The sequence below is a fragment of the Fundulus heteroclitus genome, chromosome 7 (assembly GCF_011125445.2).
Source record: "Fundulus heteroclitus isolate FHET01 chromosome 7, MU-UCD_Fhet_4.1, whole genome shotgun sequence".
NCBI classification, from domain to species: Eukaryota; Metazoa; Chordata; class Actinopteri; order Cyprinodontiformes; family Fundulidae; genus Fundulus; species Fundulus heteroclitus.
The window spans coordinates 8,708,729-8,735,313 of record NC_046367.1 but is presented as its reverse complement, the minus strand read 5'-3'; the positions used below and the strand labels follow the sequence as shown (position 1 = coordinate 8,735,313).

General features: G+C 40.5%; 1 protein-coding gene across 1 annotated transcript in view; it reads right to left on the bottom strand.

Annotated features, from left to right (window-relative positions):
• Window positions 1-12,149: 12,149 nt before the first annotated feature.
• The window catches only part of mao (monoamine oxidase), a 52,992-nt gene continuing 38,556 nt past the window's right edge, over window positions 12,150-26,585 (bottom strand). Inside the window, exons 6-15 of the mRNA XM_036138859.1 lie at window positions 25,805-25,946; window positions 22,391-22,540; window positions 20,269-20,428; window positions 20,098-20,194; window positions 19,036-19,089; window positions 18,885-18,942; window positions 18,701-18,798; window positions 17,339-17,450; window positions 15,784-15,846; window positions 12,150-15,699 (exon numbers count right to left, since the gene is read on the bottom strand). Of these exons, the coding sequence (XP_035994752.1) occupies window positions 15,544-15,699; window positions 15,784-15,846; window positions 17,339-17,450; window positions 18,701-18,798; window positions 18,885-18,942; window positions 19,036-19,089; window positions 20,098-20,194; window positions 20,269-20,428; window positions 22,391-22,540; window positions 25,805-25,946 (1,090 nt within the window). The 3' untranslated portion in view covers window positions 12,150-15,543. The remainder of the gene's footprint in view (window positions 15,700-15,783; window positions 15,847-17,338; window positions 17,451-18,700; window positions 18,799-18,884; window positions 18,943-19,035; window positions 19,090-20,097; window positions 20,195-20,268; window positions 20,429-22,390; window positions 22,541-25,804; window positions 25,947-26,585) is intronic.

Here is a 26,585-nt window from a genome sequence, read left to right as displayed (position 1 = left end):
TTGAAACTACGGAAAGCGCCGAGGATAAAAGAAACACAGTCCGGAGAGCGCGGTGGGGAAAAAAAAGGGGGGGGGGGGGGGGGGGACGTCGCAAACAGCAAATCGCACCAAGCTCACATGTATGGCTTTAATTTTAGGGGAACAATAGACCCCTTGCATCTGACGTCACAGTCACGTGATCGGGGGTGCGCGCCTCCATCTTGGTGGGCAGGCTAGCCTGACAGCCCGTCTACTACATGACAAAACGGGTGATTTAGAGCGTACTTTTAGTTAGTTTATTTTTGGAATCTAAACAATGCCTACGACTTGTTGTGCTCCCGGTTGCACACAGAGGCATTCGAAATCGTTGGATGTACGTTTCTGTCGTTTACCGAAGGATGAGGAAAGAAGAAAGAAATGGATATTTTCAATGAAAAGAGCGCAGGCGGACACTCCCAATGGACTGGGGGAGCCAACATACTACGAGAGAATTTGCAGTCTACACTTCATCTCCGGTAAATTACAACTTAATTCTGCTCTAGTCATTGTTCTACTTAAATAGCGGCGGAGGGGAGGTAGCGATCGCTACACAGGCCGGAGAAGCCGCTGTTGCTGCTGTAGCCGCCGCCGTCTTGAGCTGCACCCGCTTCCTGCTGCTCCAGACAGCGGCGGCTCTCCGGCCAGTGTAGCGATCGCCACCTCCCCTCCACCCGTTCACGGGCGCTAGTACTTCTATGTTTACGCTGCAATGTCGCCGACACCCCCACCCATTTTAACAAGACAAAAACACCTAAATAATCCGTAGTGAGTGATGTTTTTTTAACCTACCGGGCGGGTCTTCCTCTCTGCTTTGTGCTGTTACACAAACATGTCTGAACATCCATCCATCCATTTTCTGACCCGCTTAATCCCTCATGGCGTCGCGGGCGTTTGCTGGAGCCTTTTTCCCGATATAAAATAATTGCAGCCATCCAGTGGTTTCAGGGGCTTTCGTGCTCTCTTGTCCGTACTGGCCTGCCGTGTTTATAAAGCAGCTGTGTCGCGGTACGAAACCCTTGGCCAGCATTTCACAGACTCGCTCCGTCCCTTCAGGCTTTTGCTGTGTAGATCTGGCAATCTGATACCATCAACCATCAACTTACTCTTAAAACGATCTTGTGATACGTTATCTAAAGAAGAAAAATACCTGGAGAACTCGTCATTTCGTCAAATGGCGTGCCAACCAATATGGCCGCCACGCAAGGGGTTCTGGGTAACGGAGTCACGTGGTTGCAAGGGGTCTATTCTTGAACGAGCGATGTCAACACAATGCTGCCCCCTACCATAAACCAGTTGAACTGCAGGCCGTTTGGAAGAGCGCAGGATATTCCCTTAGTATTTGAAAGCATGTAATTTAGGCAATATCCTGTGTGCAAACCTGTTAAGTCATTATTTAATCCTATGGGTCGTTTCAATGCTATCCCAAACACCTAAAAACGATTTTTGTTTCAACCAAGCATACTAACGTTTCAAACCAGGGCAAAACCGAAAGCGGAACATGGCTGAGCCACATGCAGCTCCTTCGCCATCTAGTGGTCGCTTGCTGTAGCTACAATTCGATCAATAGCCCAGAATGCCTTGTGACGTCACCTGCCTTCTGCCTGGCCAAGCATACTCGTCACCGACTGTGACGTGTCATAGCTCCCATTATGACGCAACTCTCTCTCTCTTTATAGTTCCATCTCTGTAGTTTCCATCACTCGCGATCGACCTTGCACCAGGATAGACAGAGGTTTTTTGCCCACCACTTGTTTTCAAAATGAATTTTTACAGAAGGGAAAGCAGTTTTCACAGGGATCTACCCTACCAAGAGCATCTCAGAATCGCTGTAGTATCTATATTGACTAAAGTATATACAACCCTGACAGGGTTAGATCAATGTAGAGCTCTCTCTGAAAGGGAAAAGGGAACGTTTACAAGTATCCTTGATGCAACTTTGGAGACTCTTCAAGTCCCACAGAACAAGCACCTGAACATGACGATAATTCAAGAGGTTTGTAGGATTATGGTCAACTATTTTAAAGATAAGTACCATTTAGATGCGAAGGATCTGTTTTCAAATGGAAGTGTCTGTGGCCTGTGAGCTTCTCCAGCTTTTTCCAGTTTGACTCTAACTGGCAGCTTAACCAATTTTTTTTTTTTATTTGCTAATAAGTATTCACCCATACAAAAAAAAGGAAGAAAACAGAAGAACATGTTTTCTGTGGGTTTTCTCCAGGCGCTATGGTTCCCCCAGTTGTATTTTGTCTTTTTCCGGTCTGCCTCCTTGCTGTCTACAACATAGACAAGGGAAAGGGAAAAGAGAACGTTTTCAAGTATTGTTGATGCAACTTTGGAGACTCTTAAAGTCCCACAGGACAGGCCCCTGAACTTTAAAATAATTCAAGAGGTTTGTAGTATTATGGTCACAACTATTTTGAAGAAAAGTACCGGTTAGATATGCAGGTTAGGTTTTCAAATGGAAATTAATTGAGGAGTTTGCTGTCAATTGCTAATAAGTATTCATTCATACAACAAAAAAAAGGGAACAAAACAGAAGAACGTATGTTTTCTGTGGGTTTTCACCAGGCGCTCTGGTTCCCCCAGTTTAACTTTAGCAGTTTGATGGTAAAATGTTGTATGGCTGTATACAGTCATTGCACATCTATAGGTGTGTGTGTTGTTTCTAAAATGACCCATTTATTGGCTAATTTAAGTAATGAAGAAAATGCTTTTGTTGTACGGTTTGAGACTGCTATGTAATAAATGTAATAAAAAAAAAAAAAAAAAAAAAAAAGCCAAAAACCAAAAAAGCTCCAGTGGTGTAAAAAGGTAACACATTCACATTTGAGTGAAAGTACCAGGATCGAGTCCTGGCAGGGGCAGAAAAAAAAGGCTTGTCTTATTTAGAAAATATAAAAGCTCTGTCAATTATTACCATTATTTGTCATGATTCTGAGTGAGTCTGTCTCTTTGAGCATTTAAGCGCGTCATTCTGCAAGCGAGTAATCTGCTAGGGACCTGTTTGTAACTTTCCAATTAGCCTCAGAGCTGCTAAACAGAGTTTTTTTGCATGATAGTTGCCATGCGTGGTGCTTTTAAACCATGCCTAGACTTTGAGTTCTGAGGCTGCTGTGCTTTCTACCGCATTTTTCCAGATCCTTAGTTACGTGCCGCTCTTTTTGCAAACCCAGAGTGTAGGATCCCAAGCCAAACCAGCAACAAACTTACCTGGAATTGATCAAACTCCATTGATGGTTTAGGCTGAGACATTTCCTGCTTGTCCGTCCTCCAGCGCTGACCCTTTTCAATCCAGACTACGCTCAAGGAAAACTCCAGGCTAATCCAAGACCAAACTCATCACGCAAACAGGCCCACATACAATGCCCCCTTGTCATTTTTCATGTTTTGTTACCTCAAAACGTGAAATTAATTCAATTCAAATTCAACTTAAAAAATACTTTATTTATCCCAAAGGGAATTTAAATGTTGATGTAACTCATTTTGCCGAGGATAGTTTGATAGTTTGCACCATTTCATTTACAGAACATGCCTACAACTTTAAACATGTATTATTATTTTTATTGTTAAGAAAAGAATAGGAAAATGTAACAGAAAATGTCAGTGTGCACAACTGCCAGTGTTGGGGAAAATACTTGATGCATTTTAATTACAGAATACTGAATACCTGCTTTCAAAGGTATGTTGTGATGTATTCCATTAAATTGCTAAATCCTAGTTCTGTAATTGGCTTGTAAACTCATGGTGCGAGAGTTAGGGAGGTTGTCCTGTAATTGGCAGGTTGCTGGTTCAATCCCCTGTTCCTACCATCTCAGTCGTGTCCTTGGGCAAGACCTGCATTGCCTGCAGGAGGTGGCGTTGTTGTATGGCAGCCTCGCTTCTGCCAGTCTGTCCCAGACCAGCAGTGGCTACAATGTAGCTTGTCAGCGTGTGAATGGGGGAACGACTGTCATGTAAAGCGCTTTGGGGTTGTCGGACTTTATAAAACGCTGTACAAGTACAAGCCATTTACCATATAGTAATCTATTCTAAATACTTGGAATGCTTCTCCTTAAAAACTGCATTTAAAGCAGCGCTGTGTAACCTTCAGCCACTGAAGGTTACTGAAGTTAAACAGTCGCCCTCTGTGTTTTGGAATCTGACAGCAGACCACTTTGGACTTTGGAGAAGTAATTGAGTTACTTGTAAAGACAAGGCCATATTCAATTAAATGTTGTTTACATAGCGCCAATTTACAACACATATCATCTCAAGGCACTTTACAAAGTCATCTAGATTAAATCCTACATCAAAGAACCAAAAATTTGTCTGATCAGGAAAGTGCCAATATCTGCTTTGTTGCCTAACAACAACAACATTAGTATGTTGTGTAGCTTAGCATTTACCTCCTACAAAACTGAAAAATATAGACCCATGAAACACCAATGAGCAAATGCTAAGACCCACTATTGTTTTACCTCTGGAGCGATCGCTTTCTCTTTTTGACCTCAGACACAGTTTTCCTCTTTATGCTTCCCATTATGCCTTGACAAATGTTTACTTGAGGTTGAGAAAAGTAAGGCAAGGCAAGGCAAATTTATTTATATAGCACAATTCAGTACAAAGACAATGCAAAGTGCTGTACATGATTAAAATATAGCAAAATAAAACAGAATAAAACCAAGTAGGAATAAAATGTAGATAGAAAAAAGGACAAAAAAGTGGTGATTCAGTTAACTAGAACAGTTGAAGGCAATTCTAAACAAATGTGTTTTTAATCTTGATTTAAAGGAACTCAGTATTTCCGAACCTTTACAATTTTCTGTAAGTTTGCTCCAAATAAGTGGAGCATAGGAACTAAATGCTGCTTCTCCGTGTTTAGTTCTGGTTCTAGGTATGCAGAGTAGACTGGAGCCAGAAGACCTGAGTGGTCTGGAGGGTTGATACACTGATAACAAGTCTGTAATGTATTTAGGTGCTAAGCCATTCAGGGATTTATAGACTAACAGAAGTATTTTAAAGTCTATTCTCTGAGATACAGGGAGCCAGTGTAAGGACTTTAGAACTGGGGTTATGTGCTCTACTTTCTTAGTTTTAGTGAGGACGCGGGCAGCAGCGTTCTGGATCAGCTGCAGCTGTCTGATGCACTTTTTTAGGCAGACCTGGGAAAACACCGTTGCAGTAATCAATTCTACTAAATATGAACGCATGGTTTAGTTTTTCCAGATCCTGCTGAGACATTAGTCCTTTAATCCTAGAAATGTTCTTCAGGTTATAGAAAGCCGACCTTGTCACTGTCTGTAAATGCTTTTGGAGGTTCAGGCCTGAGTCCATCACTACACCCAGGTTTCAGGCCTGATCAGTGGTTTCTAGCTGAAGCGACTGAAACTGTGTGCTAACCTTTGATCTCTCCTCTATTGGTCCAAATATTATATTAAGTAGAAGCATGGCAGGTTAGCGCTCATATTTAAGGGAGCTCGGACTGCCATAAAGTGGCTCTCTAGGTCACGTGACCCATTCAGCGACGGATTTGACTTGCTGATATACTGACGGAGAGATTGTTTAAAGCAGGGGTGTCAAACTCATTTCTATATGGGGCCACTTTGGCATCACAAAGTCATTAATTGGGCCGGTTGCTCCTGTATAGATGACACTTTTGATTTCCTAATTTCATTCCAGTTTACATAGAAAATGTCAAAAAATTCACAGTAACATAAAAGTAGCACCCTTTGGTCCAGTTTATACAGTCTATCTGCAAAAAAGTTGATATTGGGGTGGGTTACAGTTTAAACTAATCATTCTGCATCACTTTTCTTATATGTGTATGTGTGTGTGTGTATATATATATATATATATATATATATATATATATATATATATATATATATATATATATGTCCAGAATCGCCAGAATATATATATATATATATATATAGATATATATATAGATATATATATATATATATATAAAGATAAAATATATATATATATATATATATATAAATATAAATATATATATATATATATATAAATATAAATATAAATATATATATATAAATATTTAAATATATATATATATATATATATATATATATATATATATATATATATGTGTGTGTGTGTGTGTGTGTGCAACAACAAACATGAGCACATGAGACAGGAACTATAGTGTGTGAATTGATGGCAAAGTGCATTGTTTTTGCACAGCCCCTTGTGACACTCTTACAGTTATAATCTGCCCCCTAGTGGAACCAAGCACTACTGAATGTAGTCAATGGGACTGATGAAGATAAAACTTTTATAATTCCTTCTTAAGGCTATGATTTATATTCAATCTGCAGTTGTTAGCAGCTCAAACAAGAACATGAACAAATAGAGAGGAGATAAAAGATGATGGACAGCATCTGATCACAGCAGACGTCTTGGCATGAAGTCGCCGACACACACTGGGAGCATCAGACTGGTCTGAAAGAGATAAGCTGCACTGTGTTTGGTCTGACAGAGATCACACTAAATCAAAGTCAGAGTTGCCGTTTATGCCTTACATTACCAATGCTCGTGTTGTTTCTTTCTTCTTTCCTGTCATAGAGGTCATTTTAAAACTTTTGTTTTTTTTTGCTCAGCTCCATGATCTTTTAAACACAATTTTATGGGGATTTTTGTTGACATTCAAGACCTCTTTGTGGTCACAACAAACCGAAGATGTTCTAAAACAGTCAACATTTTAGAGCATCCTCGGGTCTAAGGAAAGCATCCTGTAGTATTGGATCAATCAGCTTTAGACTTCTGACTAACAGCATCAGAATGAAAAATCTCAGAAAAAAAGAGCATCAGATGAAAACTTTCTGCAGGGTCAGCAGCTACAGATCTCCAAGCATGCGGCCACTTAACTATAGAGCAGAGACATGTTCTCTGGAGAAATCAATCATGTCTCCGGTGGACAAGTCTGAGTTTGGCGGCAGTCAGGAGAATGCTTCTTGTCTGACTGCATTGGTCCAAGTGGAAAGAGGGTGCTTGGCAGACGTTTGGCTTGGCCCGTTATTCCAGTGAAAATAACTTTTTATGCATCAGCATAAATCACTTAGGATAATTTCATTACCCAAACTTGGGGGGAACCGTTTGGAGATAACCAGGGGCGATTCTGGACAGGGACCAACAGGGGCCAGTGCCCCTGTAGAAATGGTCCTGGCTCCTGTTATGGCCCATGTACTAAAGACATACATTAAATACACTTCTTACGATTATATGCACATAACTGATTGATCACTTTAATTTTTTTACCATTTTTTTTCAGTTTTACTCTCACAAGGATTTAAAGGAGAAGTCCGGTCATAATCAGAATTCAAACTGCTGAAAGTACTTTAAATATAAAATTATTACATACTTTTCAATAATTTTTTTTTAAGAGTAATTTCCGTTTGAATGTGCTTTACTGGAGGCATCCATGTTGGTCAAGAACAGTACTGCCACCTCCCAGTTTGTGACGTCACGTTGCGGGGTGTTTGTGCAATGTTATCAGGGAGTAAAAACTCATCTTTAGAACCAATCTCTGCTCAAAATGGTGATCTGCACCGCCTAATCTACTTTCAGCAGTTATCATCAGTTATTGCAGCCGTAAACTGCAGAAAATACGGGCAGAGCGGCTTTCTCTGCCTTTACTCTGCTTCTATGTCAGGATGCGCTCCAGCGCGTTATGAGGCGGAGGGATATTTCAGCTGGTCATACTGAGTGTCTGTAGTGCGGCAGTGTCACTTAGTTTAGAGCCCAAACATGCGACTTCACTTTCAGAAACAAGCCCAAAAACTGCAGCTGTGGTGGTCTGCACATCAGGCCAAAGGCTAATCCACACAGACCAGGTCTGCACAGAAAATGGGCAAAATTATAAGGCACATTACACATTCTCTCCAAGTGTGTCATATCACTCCGCCCCTCTGGTTGGGTAAACAAATGTCCCAGCAAATTCTACATTATAAAAATTTAAAAACCTACCGAAAAGTCTTGCTCTCATGTCATCTTGAAGACATTCTTCTTCTAAATGTTGGGCTACAGATGACGTTTTTTCTCTGGCCAGAAGTTCGATGACAAATCCTCCCTCTTCAAGTTGGCAATCCAACAAAAGAACCGGTGGTGGATCATGAATCGGAAAAGTGGAAAAAACAAATGTTTTTTCCACTTTTACCCGATGTATTGGAACATCCAACTGCCATGCACGTGGCCATTGTTGCTTCAACAACAGCTCTCGCGAACTTCAATGCTGAAGTCCTCTGGAAATCCGAAATAATTGTTGTTGATCGCAGCTGTGTACAACAGTTCCTACTGAGTTAGCTTGTAAAGCGCGGTGCCTCACCGCACAGAGACGTCACAGGATGTGATGTCAGTTACCATATTTTGGCAATAATGGCCGCTCCCAGACTCAGTGATCACAACGACAATTTATACTTTTTTTTTTTTACTGATCAACGCTAAATCCATTACATCACCATGAACATATTGATTTTAGGTATAGATAATGATCCATTGATTTTTCCTTGCCGGCCAGACTTCTCCTTTAAAAATGAAGGTGCTTCACGTTTAGCTTCAGGTGTATTGAGCTGGGATCACAGTTTTCACTTGCTAGATCAGGGGTCTGAAACCTGCAGTTCCAGAGCCACAAGTGGCTCACAATATTATTGAACAATTAAATATTGCCCTGTTTTATTGTTTAGTTGTTTATTGAGTGCCCCTATGAAAGAACTCTGGCCCCACCTTGGCCCCCCTCATAAATTTGGTCTAGAACCATCACTGGAAAAACTCCATTCTGTTTCACTGTGCGCCAGTGCTAAAATCAAGATGTGTAAAGATGCAGATGAGTGTGTTGGATATGGAAGAACTTCATGAGCACATATAGATTCTTTAACTCAACCCGACAGAACACCTTTGCAAATAATTAGAGCAGAGAATGCAAGCTAGCCCTTTTATCCAGCATAAGTATTTGGTTTCACAAATACACTTGTGAAAATATGCTCAAAAATATTCATAAACACACTTCTAAACCTTGTAAAACCCTTTCCCTGAAGAGCTGAAGCTCTTATCATCGCAGTGGGTCAACATAATATTTAACCTTTTAAATTAAGAATATATGCTGTTAGGCATGGGCCAGTTACTGGTGTAAATGTTTGCAAAAATTTAATTAAGCTAGTTTCAAAACAGAAAAAAACATTTAAACTTTCTGTGGTTCTTTCATTATTATGATGAGAACTGCAGTTTGCTCCGATATTTTAGAGCCTAGAACAACACAGAGCCTCCCCTCCCCAATCTGTTTCTGCAAACTGCCAGTCTCCCTCTGTGACTGTAAAGACAAATTTGGGAATTTGGAAAAAATTCCCCCGAAACAAAAAATACAGACAGTCGTGGCGTGGAAACTAATGGAGCGTCACGCTTCCCTCCTATTAAGGTTATGCTGTTTTAAACTTACAGTCAACAGACAACCAGCATGTCTGTCAAGAATACAACTATCTAATCGTCCAGACAGCCTGATCGATAAACCGGTGAATATCAGCTTGTTTTACAACCAGAGTTGTTCTACAAGGAGCAGAAATGCAGAGGTGAGATATTTAGTGCAATAAGCCTTTTAAACCACCGCTAAATGGTAAATTGGCATTTAATATTATTGATTACCTTGTCTCCTCTGTTTAACTCACTTGTCCAATTTCTTCTAGCGATGGATAGTTTCTGAACCTTTTTATTTCTGGTCTATATTTGTCTTTCTAACTCCAATGGCCCTTAATCAGATCAGTTTTTGACAGGTTCAGCACCATTTTTCTTATGAACTTGTGGACATTTTATCGTCTAGATATTATTCCCATCATCAATGTTTGAATTTTATTCCATGTATTTTTTCTATTTTTATTTTTTTTTATTTCTACATATCACAAACTGTTCTCTAATTTCTGCTCAGGCCCCTGCATGTTTAAAAAAAAAAGCAGTAATTCCTCCTTTTCTTAATAACTCCACCTTAGATCCATCTTCTGGTTCTAGGCTGAGCTTAAAACTTATTTCATAAACAAAACTATTGAGAAGTCTGGGCTTCCTGAGGATTTAAATGTTTTGGCTGAATTTCCGGAATGATTTTCCAAGAGCTTATTCTTCAGAGCCTGCTCTTCGCATGTTAACTAATTATTTCATGAAGTGCAGGGATGCAGGTGAGTAAAGTCAGGGTCTGTCAATCTTAACTATGGGGTTCCACCGAGCTTTGTACTGCATCTCCTTTATTTATACCATCTTTTAAAACCTTTTTCGTTTGTTTTGTTTTGGCATTCCAGGCGTCCTAAATTGGGATGATGGTTGCCCACATGTGCCGAGGTAGTTTTGTTGTACAAAAAAAATATATAAAAATCTCAAGATGGAATCCTAATTGCCTGATCATAAAATCAAGACTGCAACCACCATCAAAGTATACAGGCCCCAATGCTGTAGCCGTAACCTCTGTTTGTGTTAACTTCCACAATCCTCCAGCAGCAAGCCCGCCGAGCACCCAGCAGGAGAGATTCCCCAGAACTCCCAATACTAGAACCCAGCCAGACCCTCGTGCCAGGCCCCCAGGGACCAGGTGCTTTAAGCAAAAACCGCTTCACGTCTACTCATCCAAAAAGGGTTTGAAAAATCTGGCATCGACTGACTGTGGAGACCCAGCACATGAACGCAGGGCAATAGGTGAATGGAGTGGACTTGATTGATGATCCTGATCACAGGGTGCAGGAGGAATGAGGGAGAACCAAACAGTCAGCTGGGCCAGAACATGACCGTCTTTCTCCTAGACATAAATATTGGCTGGGCCTTTACTCTGACTAACTGTATGTGCTCACGTCCATCATGTTTACTTGAAAACTGGCTCAGAACACGTCTGCTTTGCTGTGTTTTTTCTCCTGGATGAAGACAATGAAAGAGCAACTGCTGCCATTAATTTTTAACGTTTCTCACACAGTACATAGAAAGTGCTCTTGGATCCTTGTCTCTGTGTTTTGTTTTGTTTGTGTGTGCTCTGTCTTCTCAAACCCCCTGCCAGTCAAGGCAGACAGCAGTTCACACTGAGCCTGGTTCTGCTGGAGGTTTCCTCCTGTTAAACGGGAGTTTTCCTCTCCATGTGCATGCTCAGTATGAGGGATTGTCAATGACTCATTGAAATTTGCTGGGTTTCCTTACATAGAAAACTTTTTAACCAATTTGAGTAAAAAACTCAACTTTACTGCATTGCCTGATGTATGTACTGGACTCGGAATCTGTCTGTGTGATTGTATTCAACTGAATCAACTTTTTTGCTGTGATGTGTGAATTCTATTCAGTCCTGGTTAAATGAGGATATTCTCAAGTTGAATCAAGCTTTCCTCGTTCCTCAGTTTACTGACTAGTTGAATTCTTACTTCATCCATTAAACCTGCTTTTAAAAACCCGGGAGTGACATTTGATGATGTTCTTTTTTTTGACCACACGAGAAGTCAGTAATTTCTAATTTTGATGAAAAATATATTTAATGCTTTTATTTCCTCTCGCATTAATTACTGTCATTTAATTTTTACTTGCCTCGGTAAAAGGTCCATGGATCATCTGCAGCTGATCCAAATTGTAGCTGTCAACGTTTTTTCCTCTACTAGGTGCTCCAATGTTACAGGTTGGTTACACTTCTCACTACATTGGTTACCTGTTCAACACATAACCCTTCTCAATATCTAAGAAGGATCTGTCTGAAAATCAAGACTAAAACCTGAAGGTGAGCCTGGTTGTGCCCCCGAAACTCTGGAACTCTTTGCCCGACTATCTGCGCTCTGTGGACTTAGTGGGCCAATTTGTGATTTTAATTATCATGACAGGTTCTAAAAAAGTAGATTTTTATTATTATTAAATTCAACCAGACCTCATTTCTGTCAGAATTAAAATATTAAATGTTATAAATATGAATATACAGTATATAAACCAAAAAGCTAGATTTCCATAGCAGCAGTACAAAGAAATGTTTCCTGTTTTATCAAAGTTATCATACTTTATTGGTTTCATTCTATTCAGACCTGATTCTTCCTAAAACTCCAAACATTTAATATACTCCGAAAAACCTGCAAAAGAACCAACACAGAGTGCACAAACTCTTGGAAAGCTCAGATTGACACCCACAAACAGTATCAGACGAGTAAAGGATTTATTTCACATTTTGAATATCATCAGCTTGGTTTGAGGAATCAAAGACATCAAAGAACAGGTTACAGGAATAGTTTGCAAGGTTTGTGTGCATGGAAGATGAAGAAAAATAATCAGTAGAAAAAAAGTCAACAAGGATTCGACAATGTAGTTGTTTTTTTTTTTTTTTTTTGCTAATAGTCCTCTCAGTACTGTAGTTCACAAATGATAAACCATCAGAGCTCCCCGGCTTTTTGTCTGTTTACTGACATCAGCCAACAGCTAACAAGATTGGTTCAAATGTGATCTTCGTCACCAACAGATCCTTACTTCTAGACCAAGTTTTGAAAACCTCTACCGGAGGTGGATCATGGGAGTGGTTGGATCTGATACAGGATGAAATTAAGCAACCAGAAAGACACCAGGACTCTACAATATGGGGAGACACATCGTGAAGCACTGCCATCACAATACAAAGCAGACATAGACTGGGTTCCACTGCAGAGAAGTTAGATCACCCAAACAGTCAGCGCTATTTTATACACCTGGTTTTACCTGAGTCAAGTTTATAAGGCGGACATAACTCAGGTAACATAAGGAACATTTAAAAATGTAATGTTTGGTGAAACCCATTGAGAGATGTGGTTGAGTGTAACTGGAGATGCCTTGAAGCAACATGTCATAGTGGGGGGTGGGCGGGCAGAAACAGTCAGTTACACAGGCACTTGAGAAAAATGACAAAACACCAAGACTTCCATTAAGGCACAACAGATACAACAAAACTCACAAACACCAGTCTTTGGGAAAAGATTGAGTTCTCACTGTAGCCATTCACTGTACAGTTCTCCTAACATGGCAGACACGTGAACACGGGTTCTCTTGAATAGACTGGCTTCAGCTATTCTGACATTTGTAAGGAAAAGTAAAAACATTATTTCTACCTTTACAACTGGCAGCTTATATCAACTTACCTCAACACAAGTTTTCTATAAATTTAGTGCATGTATCGGCATGGATTTCCAATTCAGTCTTCAATAAATGAAATAGTTCTAGGTTTATTTAGGCTATCTTAGTTTTATTTTGAAATGAATGCACTGTTTCACCCCCATAAACAAATTTAAAGTGTTCTACAGATTTGCAAGTATTCCTTGAAAGATATGGGCATATATCAGATTTCTCTACAGGCATGTAATGCAATAAAACAATGGATAGGTGGTTTCCTTCAGCTTTAATAAAAACCCTTGTGTTAAAGTTAATGTGACTGAGAAATTGCAGTAATAACAGTTACTCTAATTTAACAACAAATATTTAATCTGAAGAAAATACATCTCCGTATGCATATAGTTGTTTATTTATCTATTATCTGTATTATTTTAATTAAAATGTTTTTCCTGTCTTAAAACTGAAGACAAATATGTTTCAAAAAGTGGGCACTTACAGACTTAAATTATTATTTCACATTTTGGTATTTTGGTTTATTCTAGATTTAAATTAAGGTGTCTACATACATACATTGAAAACCACGTTTGTGATAATTATATCATATTCAATTATAGGGTTAGGGACCAGGGAAAATGTAATCTGCTCATTTGTTTAGCTAGGTACAACTCATAACACACAGCTAGTCATACACTTTATTAGCCACATCTGGCTGCAACTATCTAAACTTTGCTAGCGTTCCCTTAAAGATGCTACTGCTAATTTCTTTAGCTACGTGCAACTGTTAACTCACAGCTAGCTTTAAATTTTAGTATTAGGGACAGCTGGTTACAGTTAAGTAAACACAGCTAGCTTTATCTTTGTTGGTTATAAGTTCTCAACCAATTAGCTTTAGTTAGGTATATCCTAAAGTCCACAATTTGATAAAATTATTAGCCACAGCTAAGCTACAGAAAACTAGCAACAGTTAGCTACTGGCAATTTGCTCCAGATGGGTACATCTTATAAGTTCTGGCCAAAACAAACTTTCATGTTTTTGGCACCTCAAAGAAACTAACAAGTTTATCTGTTCTTACAATTTATTTACCACAGCTGGCTACAGCTAACTAATCAGGAAGTCGTTAATTAGCCACAGACAGGTAAAGCTAAATTTGTGCCAAATTTAGGCACAAATGTTGTTAACTGTCTCTGTATTATGGACGGTGAGTGACCAGACATTCATTAATTAAAGCTCAAGTGAAATATGGCTCTGGGTTTACACCCAATTACTAAACTTAGTCTTCAAACCTAAATATGTGATATACGAAATAATTCAAGGTGTATCTTGTCTCTCGCCCGATGACTCCTGGAAATAGAAACCAGAACCACTTCATGGCAACCACCAAACCCACATACCACATAGTATAGACAATGTATGAATTGATAAATTATTGTTTTGTGTTTTTTAGATTAAAAAATATTTGAGAAAACATTTTTTTAAACTGACGTACATTTACGCCATTGTCGGATTATTCAGTATAATTGCACCTCAGAACAATTTCTCTTTCATATGCAGACCAGTTTGTTATTTTTAACACATTCCAAACAAAATGCAAACACCAGTAACATTCAGTTTAGCCAATATTATTAGGAACACGTAAATGTTTAAAACAGATTTGTGTTAAACCACAGGAAAATGTTAGGCAACAGTACGTAGTAGGTAGAAAAAATAAGAATGGCCCAAGGAGACACACTAAATCACAGAGTTGCTGTTTTATTTCTCTTTTTTCATCTTTTAATGGGACATTTAGGTCACAATATGACAAAAAACATTGTCCTCTGTGATTTTATAACTGATGACGGCACAGCTCAACGCTCTTTGAATTCTACTGGATCTCATTATACAAGCAAGGTCAGAATAAACCAGCACCTAAAATCAGCAGAGGTAATTAGAGACAATGGAATCACACACACGGAAATACTTACACACACTTTTACGAACACACACTCACAAAGGCATGATCACCAAATCATGTGCACATGCAAACAGTCAGAGCTCATACCCACAAGTATGGTGAATCTTTAAAATGTTATTGAGAATATGAATGTCATTGGCAGTGTGATGAACATTAATAGAGAATATATATTTTTAGTCTTTATTATTTCAGATTTTTCCCGCTTTAATTGTTTAATAATCTGATTCACAGATTAAGTGCTAATTGAACAGTTGGATCTCCTCTCCTTTAAGACTACATTTCCTAACCACAAATCAGTCTGTTAATCTTTGCACACTGCAACAGAGACTCAAAGGGTATCACTCTTTTTGCATGATTTGAACAGTCGGTCTCCGATAGTCTGGTGTTTCTAACCACCCACCTTCATTAAAGAATACAAAAAACAGAACAGAAATTTATGAAAACGGTTTCTATTGAGTCTCCTCCCCTTGAGTTGCAGTAGAGCAAGAAGACTGATCTGGGCAGTTTAACTCCTGGGGAAGAGGCCCTTTTTGTAGGCCACCAGGCCTGCTGCAGCGGCAGCAGACAGGAAAGTGGAGACTCCCATGAACTTGAGGAAACCACCGACTGAGGGCAAATTCCTCTCCCAGAAGCTGGTGACAAACGGGAGTGCAGGAACTTCCTGCACGTGGAAGAGACAGACTTCACAGTTCATGGTCTTTAACACAGCTGAAGGATTTTTCACTTGGTATGAAACATTCCTTACCTGACTCTCAGGCTCTGGCTGGTGGATCTGGCTCTGGTGGATTTTACCCATCGCACACAAGACCTGTAAGAACACGCAGAGATGAATGACTTTGTGGTCTTTGTTGGACTCCACGGCAAAGTCCCGAAGAGAAGACTCAAGTCAAGACTTAGACTTCAATCAAAATTAAGTTTGACCTTAAACCTGGCCAAAGCAATAAACAAGGCTCCACTTCCAATATTATTGACATGGGTCAAATTTGACTGACTTGGACCTCATTTGAGCTCAACAAAGTTGGTAGATGAATGTCATACCGACGTGTTCGTCCAGAGAATATGGCCCGTATCACTCTCTCATGAACTGACTAATGGAGCGTTTTGTCTCTACCAGTTTTGCAGAAAAGAGACAGAAAAATCTAGTTCATTCTTTTTTGCAAAAGAGCATCAGGTAATATAATTTAAAAAAAAGTCTTGTCACAGCTTTTCACCTGGTTTTAGATCTGGACTTTGACTGGGCCGTTTTAGCCCTTCTGTTGTGACACTGGCTGTATAAAATGGAATAGAAATGAAATATTTGTTAATGTCCAAACATGCGGATGTTATTTTTAGGGAGAAGGAAGTTGAACTTCCTCTCAAATTTCATCTTTTGGAGCACCTCACGTGTTTTCTTTTAAGATTGCTCTGTATTTGGGTCCATCTATCTTCCCAGCAACTCTGACCAGCTTCCCCTAAATCACTGCAGCATGTTTCACAGTGGGGAGACAGTATTTACTAAAGTAACTTACAAAGGCAGTTGATTACACTAGACTTTATTTTGGGGTATCAGAGTAAAACTAGGTATCATTTACCTTTCACTTTACAACTTTGACCTATTTTGTGATGGTTCATTGTATAAATCCCAATTAAACAAATAAAGCATAATATTTAAAACTTTGAAGTTACCAAGGAAAGGACTTTTACGTTGAAGTGTTTTCTTAGGATTCAGAACCTTTTAAGGACTACTCTTAAATGGTCCATAGAACATATCTTATAGAGATTTGAGAGGACAAATGTAAACATATTATTCATGATCTCATGATCACATTTAATGAAACTTGTTTTCACAAAATTGAAAAATTGGCATATGGAGGCCGGCTGAATGATCAGTAGACTGTTTCTCTGCTCTGCAGGGTGGTGCAGTGATGCTGGATGTGTTGACAGAACACATTTAACGGGGATTTGTACATACTACTCTATTTATCTGCATTCATGCAGACTCAGATGAAATGTTGATGTCAGTACTTCTCAGCAAGAACGAGGAGGAATTGCTGTTTGATCCACATTATGAGCAGCAGGTGTACTGGGGGCTGATTAGTTCCTGAGGAGAAGTTAATATCCTCCAGGAGTACCTGCTGATTGCACAATTTGCATCAGTCTGGTTGATAAAAGTTACAGCTGGCACACTGGTTACACCTGGTACATGTTATCTGCTGTTTCCTCTGACTTCTACCTGATTCCTTTGTGTTTTTCTCATGATCATGAATGCTCAGGGGGGTTGTATGCCAAAGGTTTTCTAAACACGCAGTGAGCTCTCTGACCTCTCGGGCTGCCCTCTCCCCAGCCTGCACTGCTCCCTCCATGTAGCCACTCCACTCTGACGCCGTCTCTGTGCCGGCAAAGTACAGCCTGCCAACAGGCTCCCGCAGAACTCTGGAGACAGGAGGAGACAGAAAACATGCAAGATGAATTACTTTTCTTATTTCTAGTCCAATTAAAAGTTTTAACAAGAAACTTAAGAATAACATCAAAAAGGATGTTATCCTTTTTGAATATTGATATTGATATTTTCACATTTGAAAGCACCCTAGTTCGGATTTGAGCTGAAAATGTGCACAAAACTACGGAAGAGGATTAGGGCCACTCAAAAAAAAAAGTCTACTCAATTCTGACTTTTTTCTCCGAATTCTGACTTTAATCTCAGAATTCTGAGAAAAAAGTCAGAATTGAGTAACTTTTTATTTTATTTTTTTGAGTGGGCCTAATCCTCTTCCGTACAAAACACTCCCAGCTGTACTTTTACATTTAAAAGAAAACATCAAATCCACCAAACCAGAGGCGTGTGTGAATTTGCTTCATCATATTAGGGATGAAACAGATCTAATCCAACATCAGTATTAGGCCTGATACAGAAGTCCTTATCGGTATAGACGTTGCTGACGTCTTGAGTTGCTGCGTTGTCTTGTGTTAATAGTTTAGGATACAGTAATAACTTTGGTTATTACTAGATATACACAAAAATTTTATTAACCATACATAAATACATTTTTCTTATATACCAATAGATGTGTATTTTTCAGATTTGATGTACCCTGTCACTCAGGTTCACTGTTGTAAAGTGAGCACAGTCCTACACAGCATCGAGTTGAACAAGTACAGATCCTAGTCTGGTGAGAAACACATTGGTCCATTTAGGCTGCTTTTGATTTTCATCAGAATACAAAAAACTAAGTTACTGATGTTCTACATGTTTTGATCCCATCCTGAAACCTAAATTGCTGTGAAACATTTCATTTTTCCTGCATAGGATGCCTTGACGATAGCCTCAAGTAAGATGGAAACCACCTTTGGGATAACAAAAACCTTTAAACCAAAACTGAACCCCAACCGAGTGCACTCAGCCTTTAAACATGCTTAATGATAGAGGCCTTAGTTTTTTTTTTTTTTTTTTTTTTTTTTTTTTTTACGTGTCCTGTCTGGCTGTGTAGCGGTAAGAATTGCTTTCTTAATGCCAAAGAGAGCCCAACATATTTACTTCACAAGCAGAGCACTGCTGCTTTCGCTATAGTGCTCCACTTGACATATATGCAAAAACCTTTATTTGATATTATCCACTGGACTAGAGGCTTCAGTTAAACATTAAACATCTGTACCAAGAACTGTGTGGCCGCAGGACAGCTTACCTGCCAAACTGGGTCAGGATTCCAGGAGGAAAATAGGCTGTGTAGCAGCCCCCAGAGTACTCCTCCTCACACCAGTTCTTCTCCTCATAGTGCACCGGCTAAAAGACACCAGAGGCCATGTGAGCGCTTTAAACAAGGCCAATCAATGTGGTGGCTGCTCGTGTTTCTGTGTATCCTGACTCACATGGAGAGCCTCCTCTGAGCCCAGCACTCTGGAGTAAATCTCACAGATCCTCCTCAGCCTAGACAAAGCAACACAAGAGTTCAGACTAAAGCCATCCTGTAGCTTGTGAGAGTGAACTTAGCTGACAGGTTGTAGCCGTCGTGTTTCCAACCTCTCCTCTTTGGTCAGATCTGCCAGCTTTCTGCACTTGCGAGCCAGGATGAATCTGCAGGAATAGGGAGGAATAAACATCCAACTGCACCCGCCCTCATCTCTTCGGCTTGCATGGTTTGGGTATATACACAGCTGAGAAAAGGTTGGTGCTCTTTACTGATTTCTGTAATTTATCCACATTTAAATGTGCGAAATTGTTAGACAATCTTTTATATCACACAAAAATACCATGAGTTAAATGCAAAAATCTGTTTTCAAATGAAGATTTAATTTATTAAGGGAAAAAAAGCGAATGATGCCAACCTGACCCTTCGTGAAAAAGTCATAGATGATAAAAACCTAATAACTGTTCACCTTTATTAAGCAATAATGTGTTTACTGGCAGCAACTTTTAATTCCCAGTTGAGGAATTTTGGCTTACCTGTTTTTGCAAAGTTGTTCTAAATCAGCCATGATTTAGGCTCATGCATCCCACAGCATCTCATATAAATTTCAGTCCAGACTTGGACTAGGCCACTCCAAAGTCTTTATCTAGATTTTTCTTTAGCCATTAAGAGGCAGACCTGCAGATTATGGTCCTACTGCACGTTTGAGCTTGATGTCTTGAACTGATGGCTGGACTTTCCCCCTGAGGATTTTTGGCTAGAGGGCAGAATTTGTGGTTCCATCAGTTATGGCAAGGGATAAAAGGAAAAATATTCAGCATGTCCTCCACAATGCATGTGCACATGATTTGTAGTTCAGGCAGTCTGGACGCATTGCCAGTCTATTAAAGGTGGCTGATCACATTTAATTAATAATTGAATAAGATGGTAATGACTTTTTCACATGGAGTCAGGTTGGTTCGCTCTTTTTTTTCTGTCAATAAATAAAATCATCTTTTGAAAATTGCTTTTGTTTTTCATCAGGTTATCTTCATCAGAAATTGAAATCAGATTTCTTTGACTATTTGAAATATTCATGCATGACAAAAAAAAAAGCAAAAACAGAAGAAATCTTTAAGGGCTCAGATACTTTTTCACAGTACTATACGTTTTGGTCTTGCTATGGAGTAGCTCACCCCATGATAGCAGGCACAGTCCCATCAGGCTTTGTGTCATCCAGAGTCAAGCCTATAGGAGCCCCCTCCTCCTCGATCACCATGGTGCCACAGTAACCTGATGAGAACTACATTTAAAAACAGCTTCCTGTCCTGTGGCATTCCCACCATCCTAGTTTGCTTCCTACGTACCCTTTTTCCTCCAGAAGTTCTCTTTGTAGTAGACCATGCATTTGATGACACTGCCCATAGGCACACGGTAAATCAGCTGGTTCCTGAGTGGCGGCAGCTCGGGGTTAAAGTGCATCTTCAAGGTCAGGCCGGGTGGAGTGGCCACAATGACATATCTGGCCTAGAGCAAGAAAAACTAATTAGAAAACTCAAACCAACACCAACATTTCTGGACAGATAAGCATAACCACCAGGTGGCAGCAAAATACAAGTCTTTCTTGTCTTCACAGGGCTGCAAAAGCATTGTTTTAAGTCTGAATGTACAGAATGTATCTAACTGCAACCAACATTTCAATATCTCATTTAAAGACAGATTAGTCTAGTTGTAGTTATAAAATGGAGTGAGGGTGGAGAAAAAAAAGATGGGAATAACCTAAGGGTCAAACAGAAATACATGAAACGCAAACATCATAATGCAGCGATTTTACAAGCGATATACAATTACAAGGGATTTAAAGTTGAAGACAAGAAGCATTTTTTTAGTTTTGTTAACACATTTGTGCATTTTGAATGTGAGGCCTTGTGCAGACATGCCAAAAACATCTAAAAACTGTAAAAATGACCAGTAGAGGAATTAGCTGACGGCGTACAGGTTTCAGTGAATGCATCCCATGCACGCACAGCCAGGGCAACAACACTCATTCAGTGTAGATCAACAAGATGTTTAACACTGAATTTAGACGTAGCACATGGAAGTAAGAAGCTACTTAAAAAGGAAGCTTCGTATTTCCTACGAGATGTTGAGACATGCCTGATTTTCATTTAGGCTGCGAGAGAGAGAAGGAGTTTCAGCAGATATCGGGGCAAAGTTGCACCGCTTTCTCCTTTTGAGCTTTGAACCTTTATCTGGTACAAAACACGATAAATTAAGAGTTGTTGGCAGCCTTTAGGAAATCACAAAGTTAAATTAAGGCTAGCAATGGTAACTACAAATCCTGAACATGGTAAATTTAAGATTCTAAATCCAGTTAAAAATGGCAACTCTAAAATATTTCATCTTAGTTGCACAATAGTATAAAGGTAATAAAAAAATTAATGACCAGTCGCAGCAGGAGTTCCAGAAAAAAAAAAGATATTGTTAGATTTTCATGTATGGTCTAAACCCATATTGTCAGGTCAAAGGTTCATAAAAAGTTAAGACTCAGCACTATAGTCAACAGCTAACATATCTGCCCAGAAATGAAGGTCAACAAACCGCTGACCTGAATGGATATGAAGACCGCAAGAGAGTCTTCAGCAAAGGCAAAATGGAGTTAAACCTTGTTAATAGACTGTGATGACTTGTGTTAGAAAATTCGTTTTTTCTTTGTTAAATATTTTAGAATCACAGGGTTTTGGTGTTAATAAAACAATCAAAGCTGAAAACGAGGCCCTCGGGTAGCCAAGGTAAAAAACCACCAAACCAACCACTGGGTCCACTAATGAAAGGTGATACTTTATTAAGCATGGGCAGATTATTATTTCGAAGTGGCTCTACTGTCTGAGTCAGTCAGAAACTAGGGACATTTTTCAACATTTATTCAATCGTGATATAATGTTTTTTATTCTGACAACATTATAAAAGTTTTTATAGCACATATCTTTTTAACTTTAAGGGTCTTGAGATGACATTTGTGAACTGCCTTTACGTAAATGAACTGAGATGAATTGAACTTGATTCCGCGCTTTTGATTTTTGAATGGATCAGTTAAAGCGAAACCATTTAACTGTGAACAAACTGAAGCTGTGCGTTGAAAACACCCAGGCCCCCAATAGGTTGTGATTTCTACCTAAAAACTACCTAAACGTCTCTTCCCTGCTGTACCTGATGGGTGCGTTTGCACCAGTATAGCAATAGCGCTGTTTGACTTGTAAATTAAACACTGAGAGGGAGCAGCTATCGGCGGCAAATGATGTGTAAAAAAAAAAAAATAGAGCCAAATGTTTGTGGAAGAAAGTTCCTGTTTGACAATAAGTTGTGCTATCTGTGTTGATTGCCAGGCTCCCAGCTGTTTCAGAACCAGCGACAGTGAACTGGTTGCACTGCATGCCAGTAGTCTGAGTGACTGCTGAGAAGCAGCGCATGTGGTTTTGTTCCCCTCACCATGTAAATCTGTTTGTCCAACGTCTCCACCACCACCATGTCTCCGCTCTGGTCGATCCTGTAGACCGGCGACTGCAGCTTCACTCTTTCACCAAGCTCTTTGGCCATGCACTCGCTGATCTGATTCGAGCCGCCCACAAACTTCCTCTCCTTCAGAAGACGACAAAGAGAGCACAAGTCAGCAACTACGGATACAGTAAACGTACTGTTGCGGTGCGTTCCCAAAGTGTTTATTTACACCTTTCAAACTTTTTCTCTTTTGCTACATAACAACTACAAACTGCTAACCTGACAACAGCCAGCTGCATGTATCGCTCCGCCTAGCTCCACTCACATACATCTGGGACACCGCCATAGGACTTGCCTTTACTGAAGGCTGGGCCTTATCAAAACTCCTTGCATATGATTGGATAAGCCACTTGTCTGTCATCTTTATCGACGTGCTATTTCAACCACTCACACCGAAGCTAACCCGTGACGCTGATGAGACCGACGCAGGAAAAAAAAAACAACTTTTTTTTTTTTTTATGTGTTTGCCGCTCTAGTGCAGGGTTTCCCGCAGCGCTATCTTGGCGAGGCGGCCGCGGAAAACGTGTCGTCTACCCCCCCCCGCTCCGCGAGCCGGTCCGCGGAGAAAAAGTCATCCATCCCCCCCCCCCCCCCCCCCCCGCGAGTCGGTCCGCCTCGCACAAGCAAATTCCTGCGGGAAACACTGTAGTGGCACGCATTTTATTGACAGTGAGCTGACAGGAAGAGGGGGGAAGACAGGCGGCAAAGCGCCGCGGGTCGGAGTCCATCCCGGGCCGACCGCGTTGAGGACTAAAGGCCTCCTAACATGGTTCGCGCTAACCGCTAACGGTTAGCCGCTAACCGCTCGTTAGCGGCTAACCGCTTGCCAAATCCGGTCGGGAGAAGGACGAAAACATGGTTTCCACCAACAAAAGCCTTCAGAGCCGTTCTCTGATGTTCTTTTAATGAAACAATATCAGATAGATTGGACAACACGGAAGAAATAGCAGCATCAATGCTAACGCTTGCTTCCTCGATGCGAGCCGCCATTGTTGTTGGAATCTCACGGTGGCTTCTCCACTACGTCACATCCATGAAACACCCGCCCTGCGTCCTGATTGGCCAGACCAAAAATTTGGTTGGGGAAATCACTTTAAATGAGCCGTGTCCCAGATGTATGTGAGTGGAGCTAGGCGGAGCGATACATGCAGCTGGCTGTTGTCAGGTTAACAAACTGCAATGTGTAATTTTGGGATTTTTTATGTACTAAACCAAAACAGAGTGGTACATTATTGTGAAGTGAACATCTGACAGAGCTCTGTTCGATACATCATCTCAACATGGAAAGAAGGACGGCACGGCCGGGAGCCGACCAACACACGGAATCACGAAATCAGAGAATAGTAAAAGGTCCGCGGTAAATCTGGAGGACCTGCAGAAATCCAAGGCTCAAGAGGGAGAATCTGTTTACAAGACAACTATTTACTGTGCACTCCAAAAATTAGTCCATCATGGAAGAGCGGCACGAGCAAGCCATTGTTAAAAGACTTCCTTTTCCACTTAGCTAGGAGCCACGTAGGGCTAACAGGACAGATGTGGGAAAAGCTACTCTTGTTAGATGAGACCAAAATCAAACTTTTTGGCCTACCTGCAGAAGGTTTTGTGTGATGAAAAACTAACTCTGCACATCACCCTGAACACACATGCTTTTCTTCAGCAGGGACATGGTAACTCATCTGAGTTCATGGGAAGACTAACAGAGCTAAATTCAGGGCGATCCTGCCAGAAAACTTTATAGAGGCTGCAAAAGACTTTAGACTGGGGGTAGGTTTACCCTACAGCAGAACACCAGCACTAAACATACAGCAAGAGCTACAGGGCCATCTTAAGGATTAAAATATATAAATGCGTTAGAATAGTCCTGTCAAAGGCTAAATCCATTTCAAAGTCTGTGGCGAGACTTGAAAACTGATGAAAACAAATGCTGTCCATCAAATCTGAAAGAGCTTAAGCTATTTAGAGAAGAATGAGCGAATGTCTAAAGCCTGTAGAGACATACCCAAAAACAAATTTTCCTCCCCCTTCACAATTAAGCTCTATCGCGAATAGGTCTGTCAGACTGAATCCCCATGAAGTCGAAGTCTCTGGTTGTCACATGACAAAATGAAAAGAAACTGCAAAGGGTGTGAATACTTTTGGAAGGCAGTGTAGAAAATAAAATGCATTGCCATAATTCAGCGTATGTTTGCTTTATGTGCAAAAAATATTCTCCTGAAACTCCTGAAATACCCCTGATTCCCTCTAATCCATTTGAGTTCAACTCTTCTTGCAGAAGGAAAGCCAGGTTTAGTCCGGTCTCTGATCAGATCTTTTGCCCTCCCAGATGTTCTGTGTTATTATCTTCAATCTTCCCCCTTTTCCCTTCACTACAAATGTGTTTTCGCAGAGCTCTAGCCGGCAACGGCTAAACCACGAAGACAGACTGAGGGGTGGGGAGAGATAAGGTGCTGCCAAAAGCTCTGACACACAAAATTGATTAGGCAGTGACCTTTTCCGTACGCTTAGCATCAACATCTCCGCTCTCCCTGATCACAAACATGTTGTCTGGATTCCATTCTGGCCTGGGGATGAATTTACCCGTCAGAGGCTAATAAATTATAGGCTAGACCTAAATCGGTCCGGGCGGAGAGCAAAACGGGTCTCTTTGTGAGGATTATAGTCACGGTTCTAGCAAAAACACTTGTAACAGCTGTGCCTCTATTTAAAAAAAAAAAAAAAAAGTTTCAGCGACCACGAACACTATCCAGCATGTTGTTCGTTAGCATTCTGCAAAGTTCTTGATTGTTGTGGAAACTGCAAATGGCCTCCGTACTGAATACAGTGTCATCTGTATAGAAACAACGTCCAAGGCCTCAGTGGTTATGGTAACGGGAAGGGGGGGGGGGGGGGGGGGGGGGATCACTGTGCTCTGGAAAGTCCAGCAGCAGAATGAGTTTGCCCCAGCACTACAAGAAAGCATCCTTTGTTGGGCTTATAATTAAGCTGAGCCAACGCAGAGCAGACAAAGGTGAAGGCATTGAGACTAATTTAGGATCTCCCACTGATGCCCCGGCTCCGGTTATTCAGGACCGAGAGCTTTTGCAGGGTGAAAACTGCCAAGCCTGTCGTTTGGCATGGCTCCTCACTGCTCTGGCCTCTGTTCACCGCAGCTTTTTTTTTGCTGGCCCATTTCACAGAGGGCCGATCGTGACGCACGGTTGTGAGCTTTCTGTTTAGATCCCAAGTTCTGGATGTCAGTCAGGATGTAAACCAGCACATTTAGTGGTTTACCCTCGCTTGCTGTGTTTTCCACGTGGACGGACTCTAAAGACTCGCTGGGACTAAAGCTGGGCCCTGCATACGTACCTGCCCACCGTTGGTGGTGGAGAAGATCCTCATTGTCCCTCCGCACTGCTTCACATACCAGAGGAACCACAGGGCCGACACCTCGTGGGGTTCAGACGTCACGTTCACGTTGACAAACAGGGTGGCAAAGCGGCGGACGGCACTGTGGGTCGTTGGAGGGGGAGAGGGGAGAAAAAGCAGACATGACGTGTATCGTTGCATTGAGAGTGTTTTTGTTCTTTTATTTTGTTGCAATAACATAATATAAAACAACTACTACAACAATAATATTAATTACTACTACCACTACTTGTAATAATAATTATAAAAATTGACATATATTACGGTAGGCTTTCTGTTTAAAATATAGTTTTTTTATTGGTCTAATGCTCTATTATTTTTCTCCGAAACTGACTTCATTAGCTGCTAGCCATAATCATCAGAATTAACAACAAAAAACACTTCAACTAGAGCCGTCTGTGTAATGAAGCTATGTAAGATGCAGTTGGGATCAGATGTTTACATACAGTGTTCAAAAACACACATTAACTACTTTTTCTTCCTCACAGAGTGGCCTTTTAGCCCAGGTCAGTAAAATATGTTAAATATGCTAATTCTCTTCCTGGTATTTCTGCTGATTTATTTCCCCCCCCTACGCAACGCCACATAAGGAAGCAGTAAGTTTGAGGTGTTGCCATGACATCATCGTCTAGGCTTTCCCAAACTGTTTGCACGGATAGTAATCTTATGCAAACCTTTGAACTTCCCAAAAATACATAAAAAGTATCTAATAAATATATCT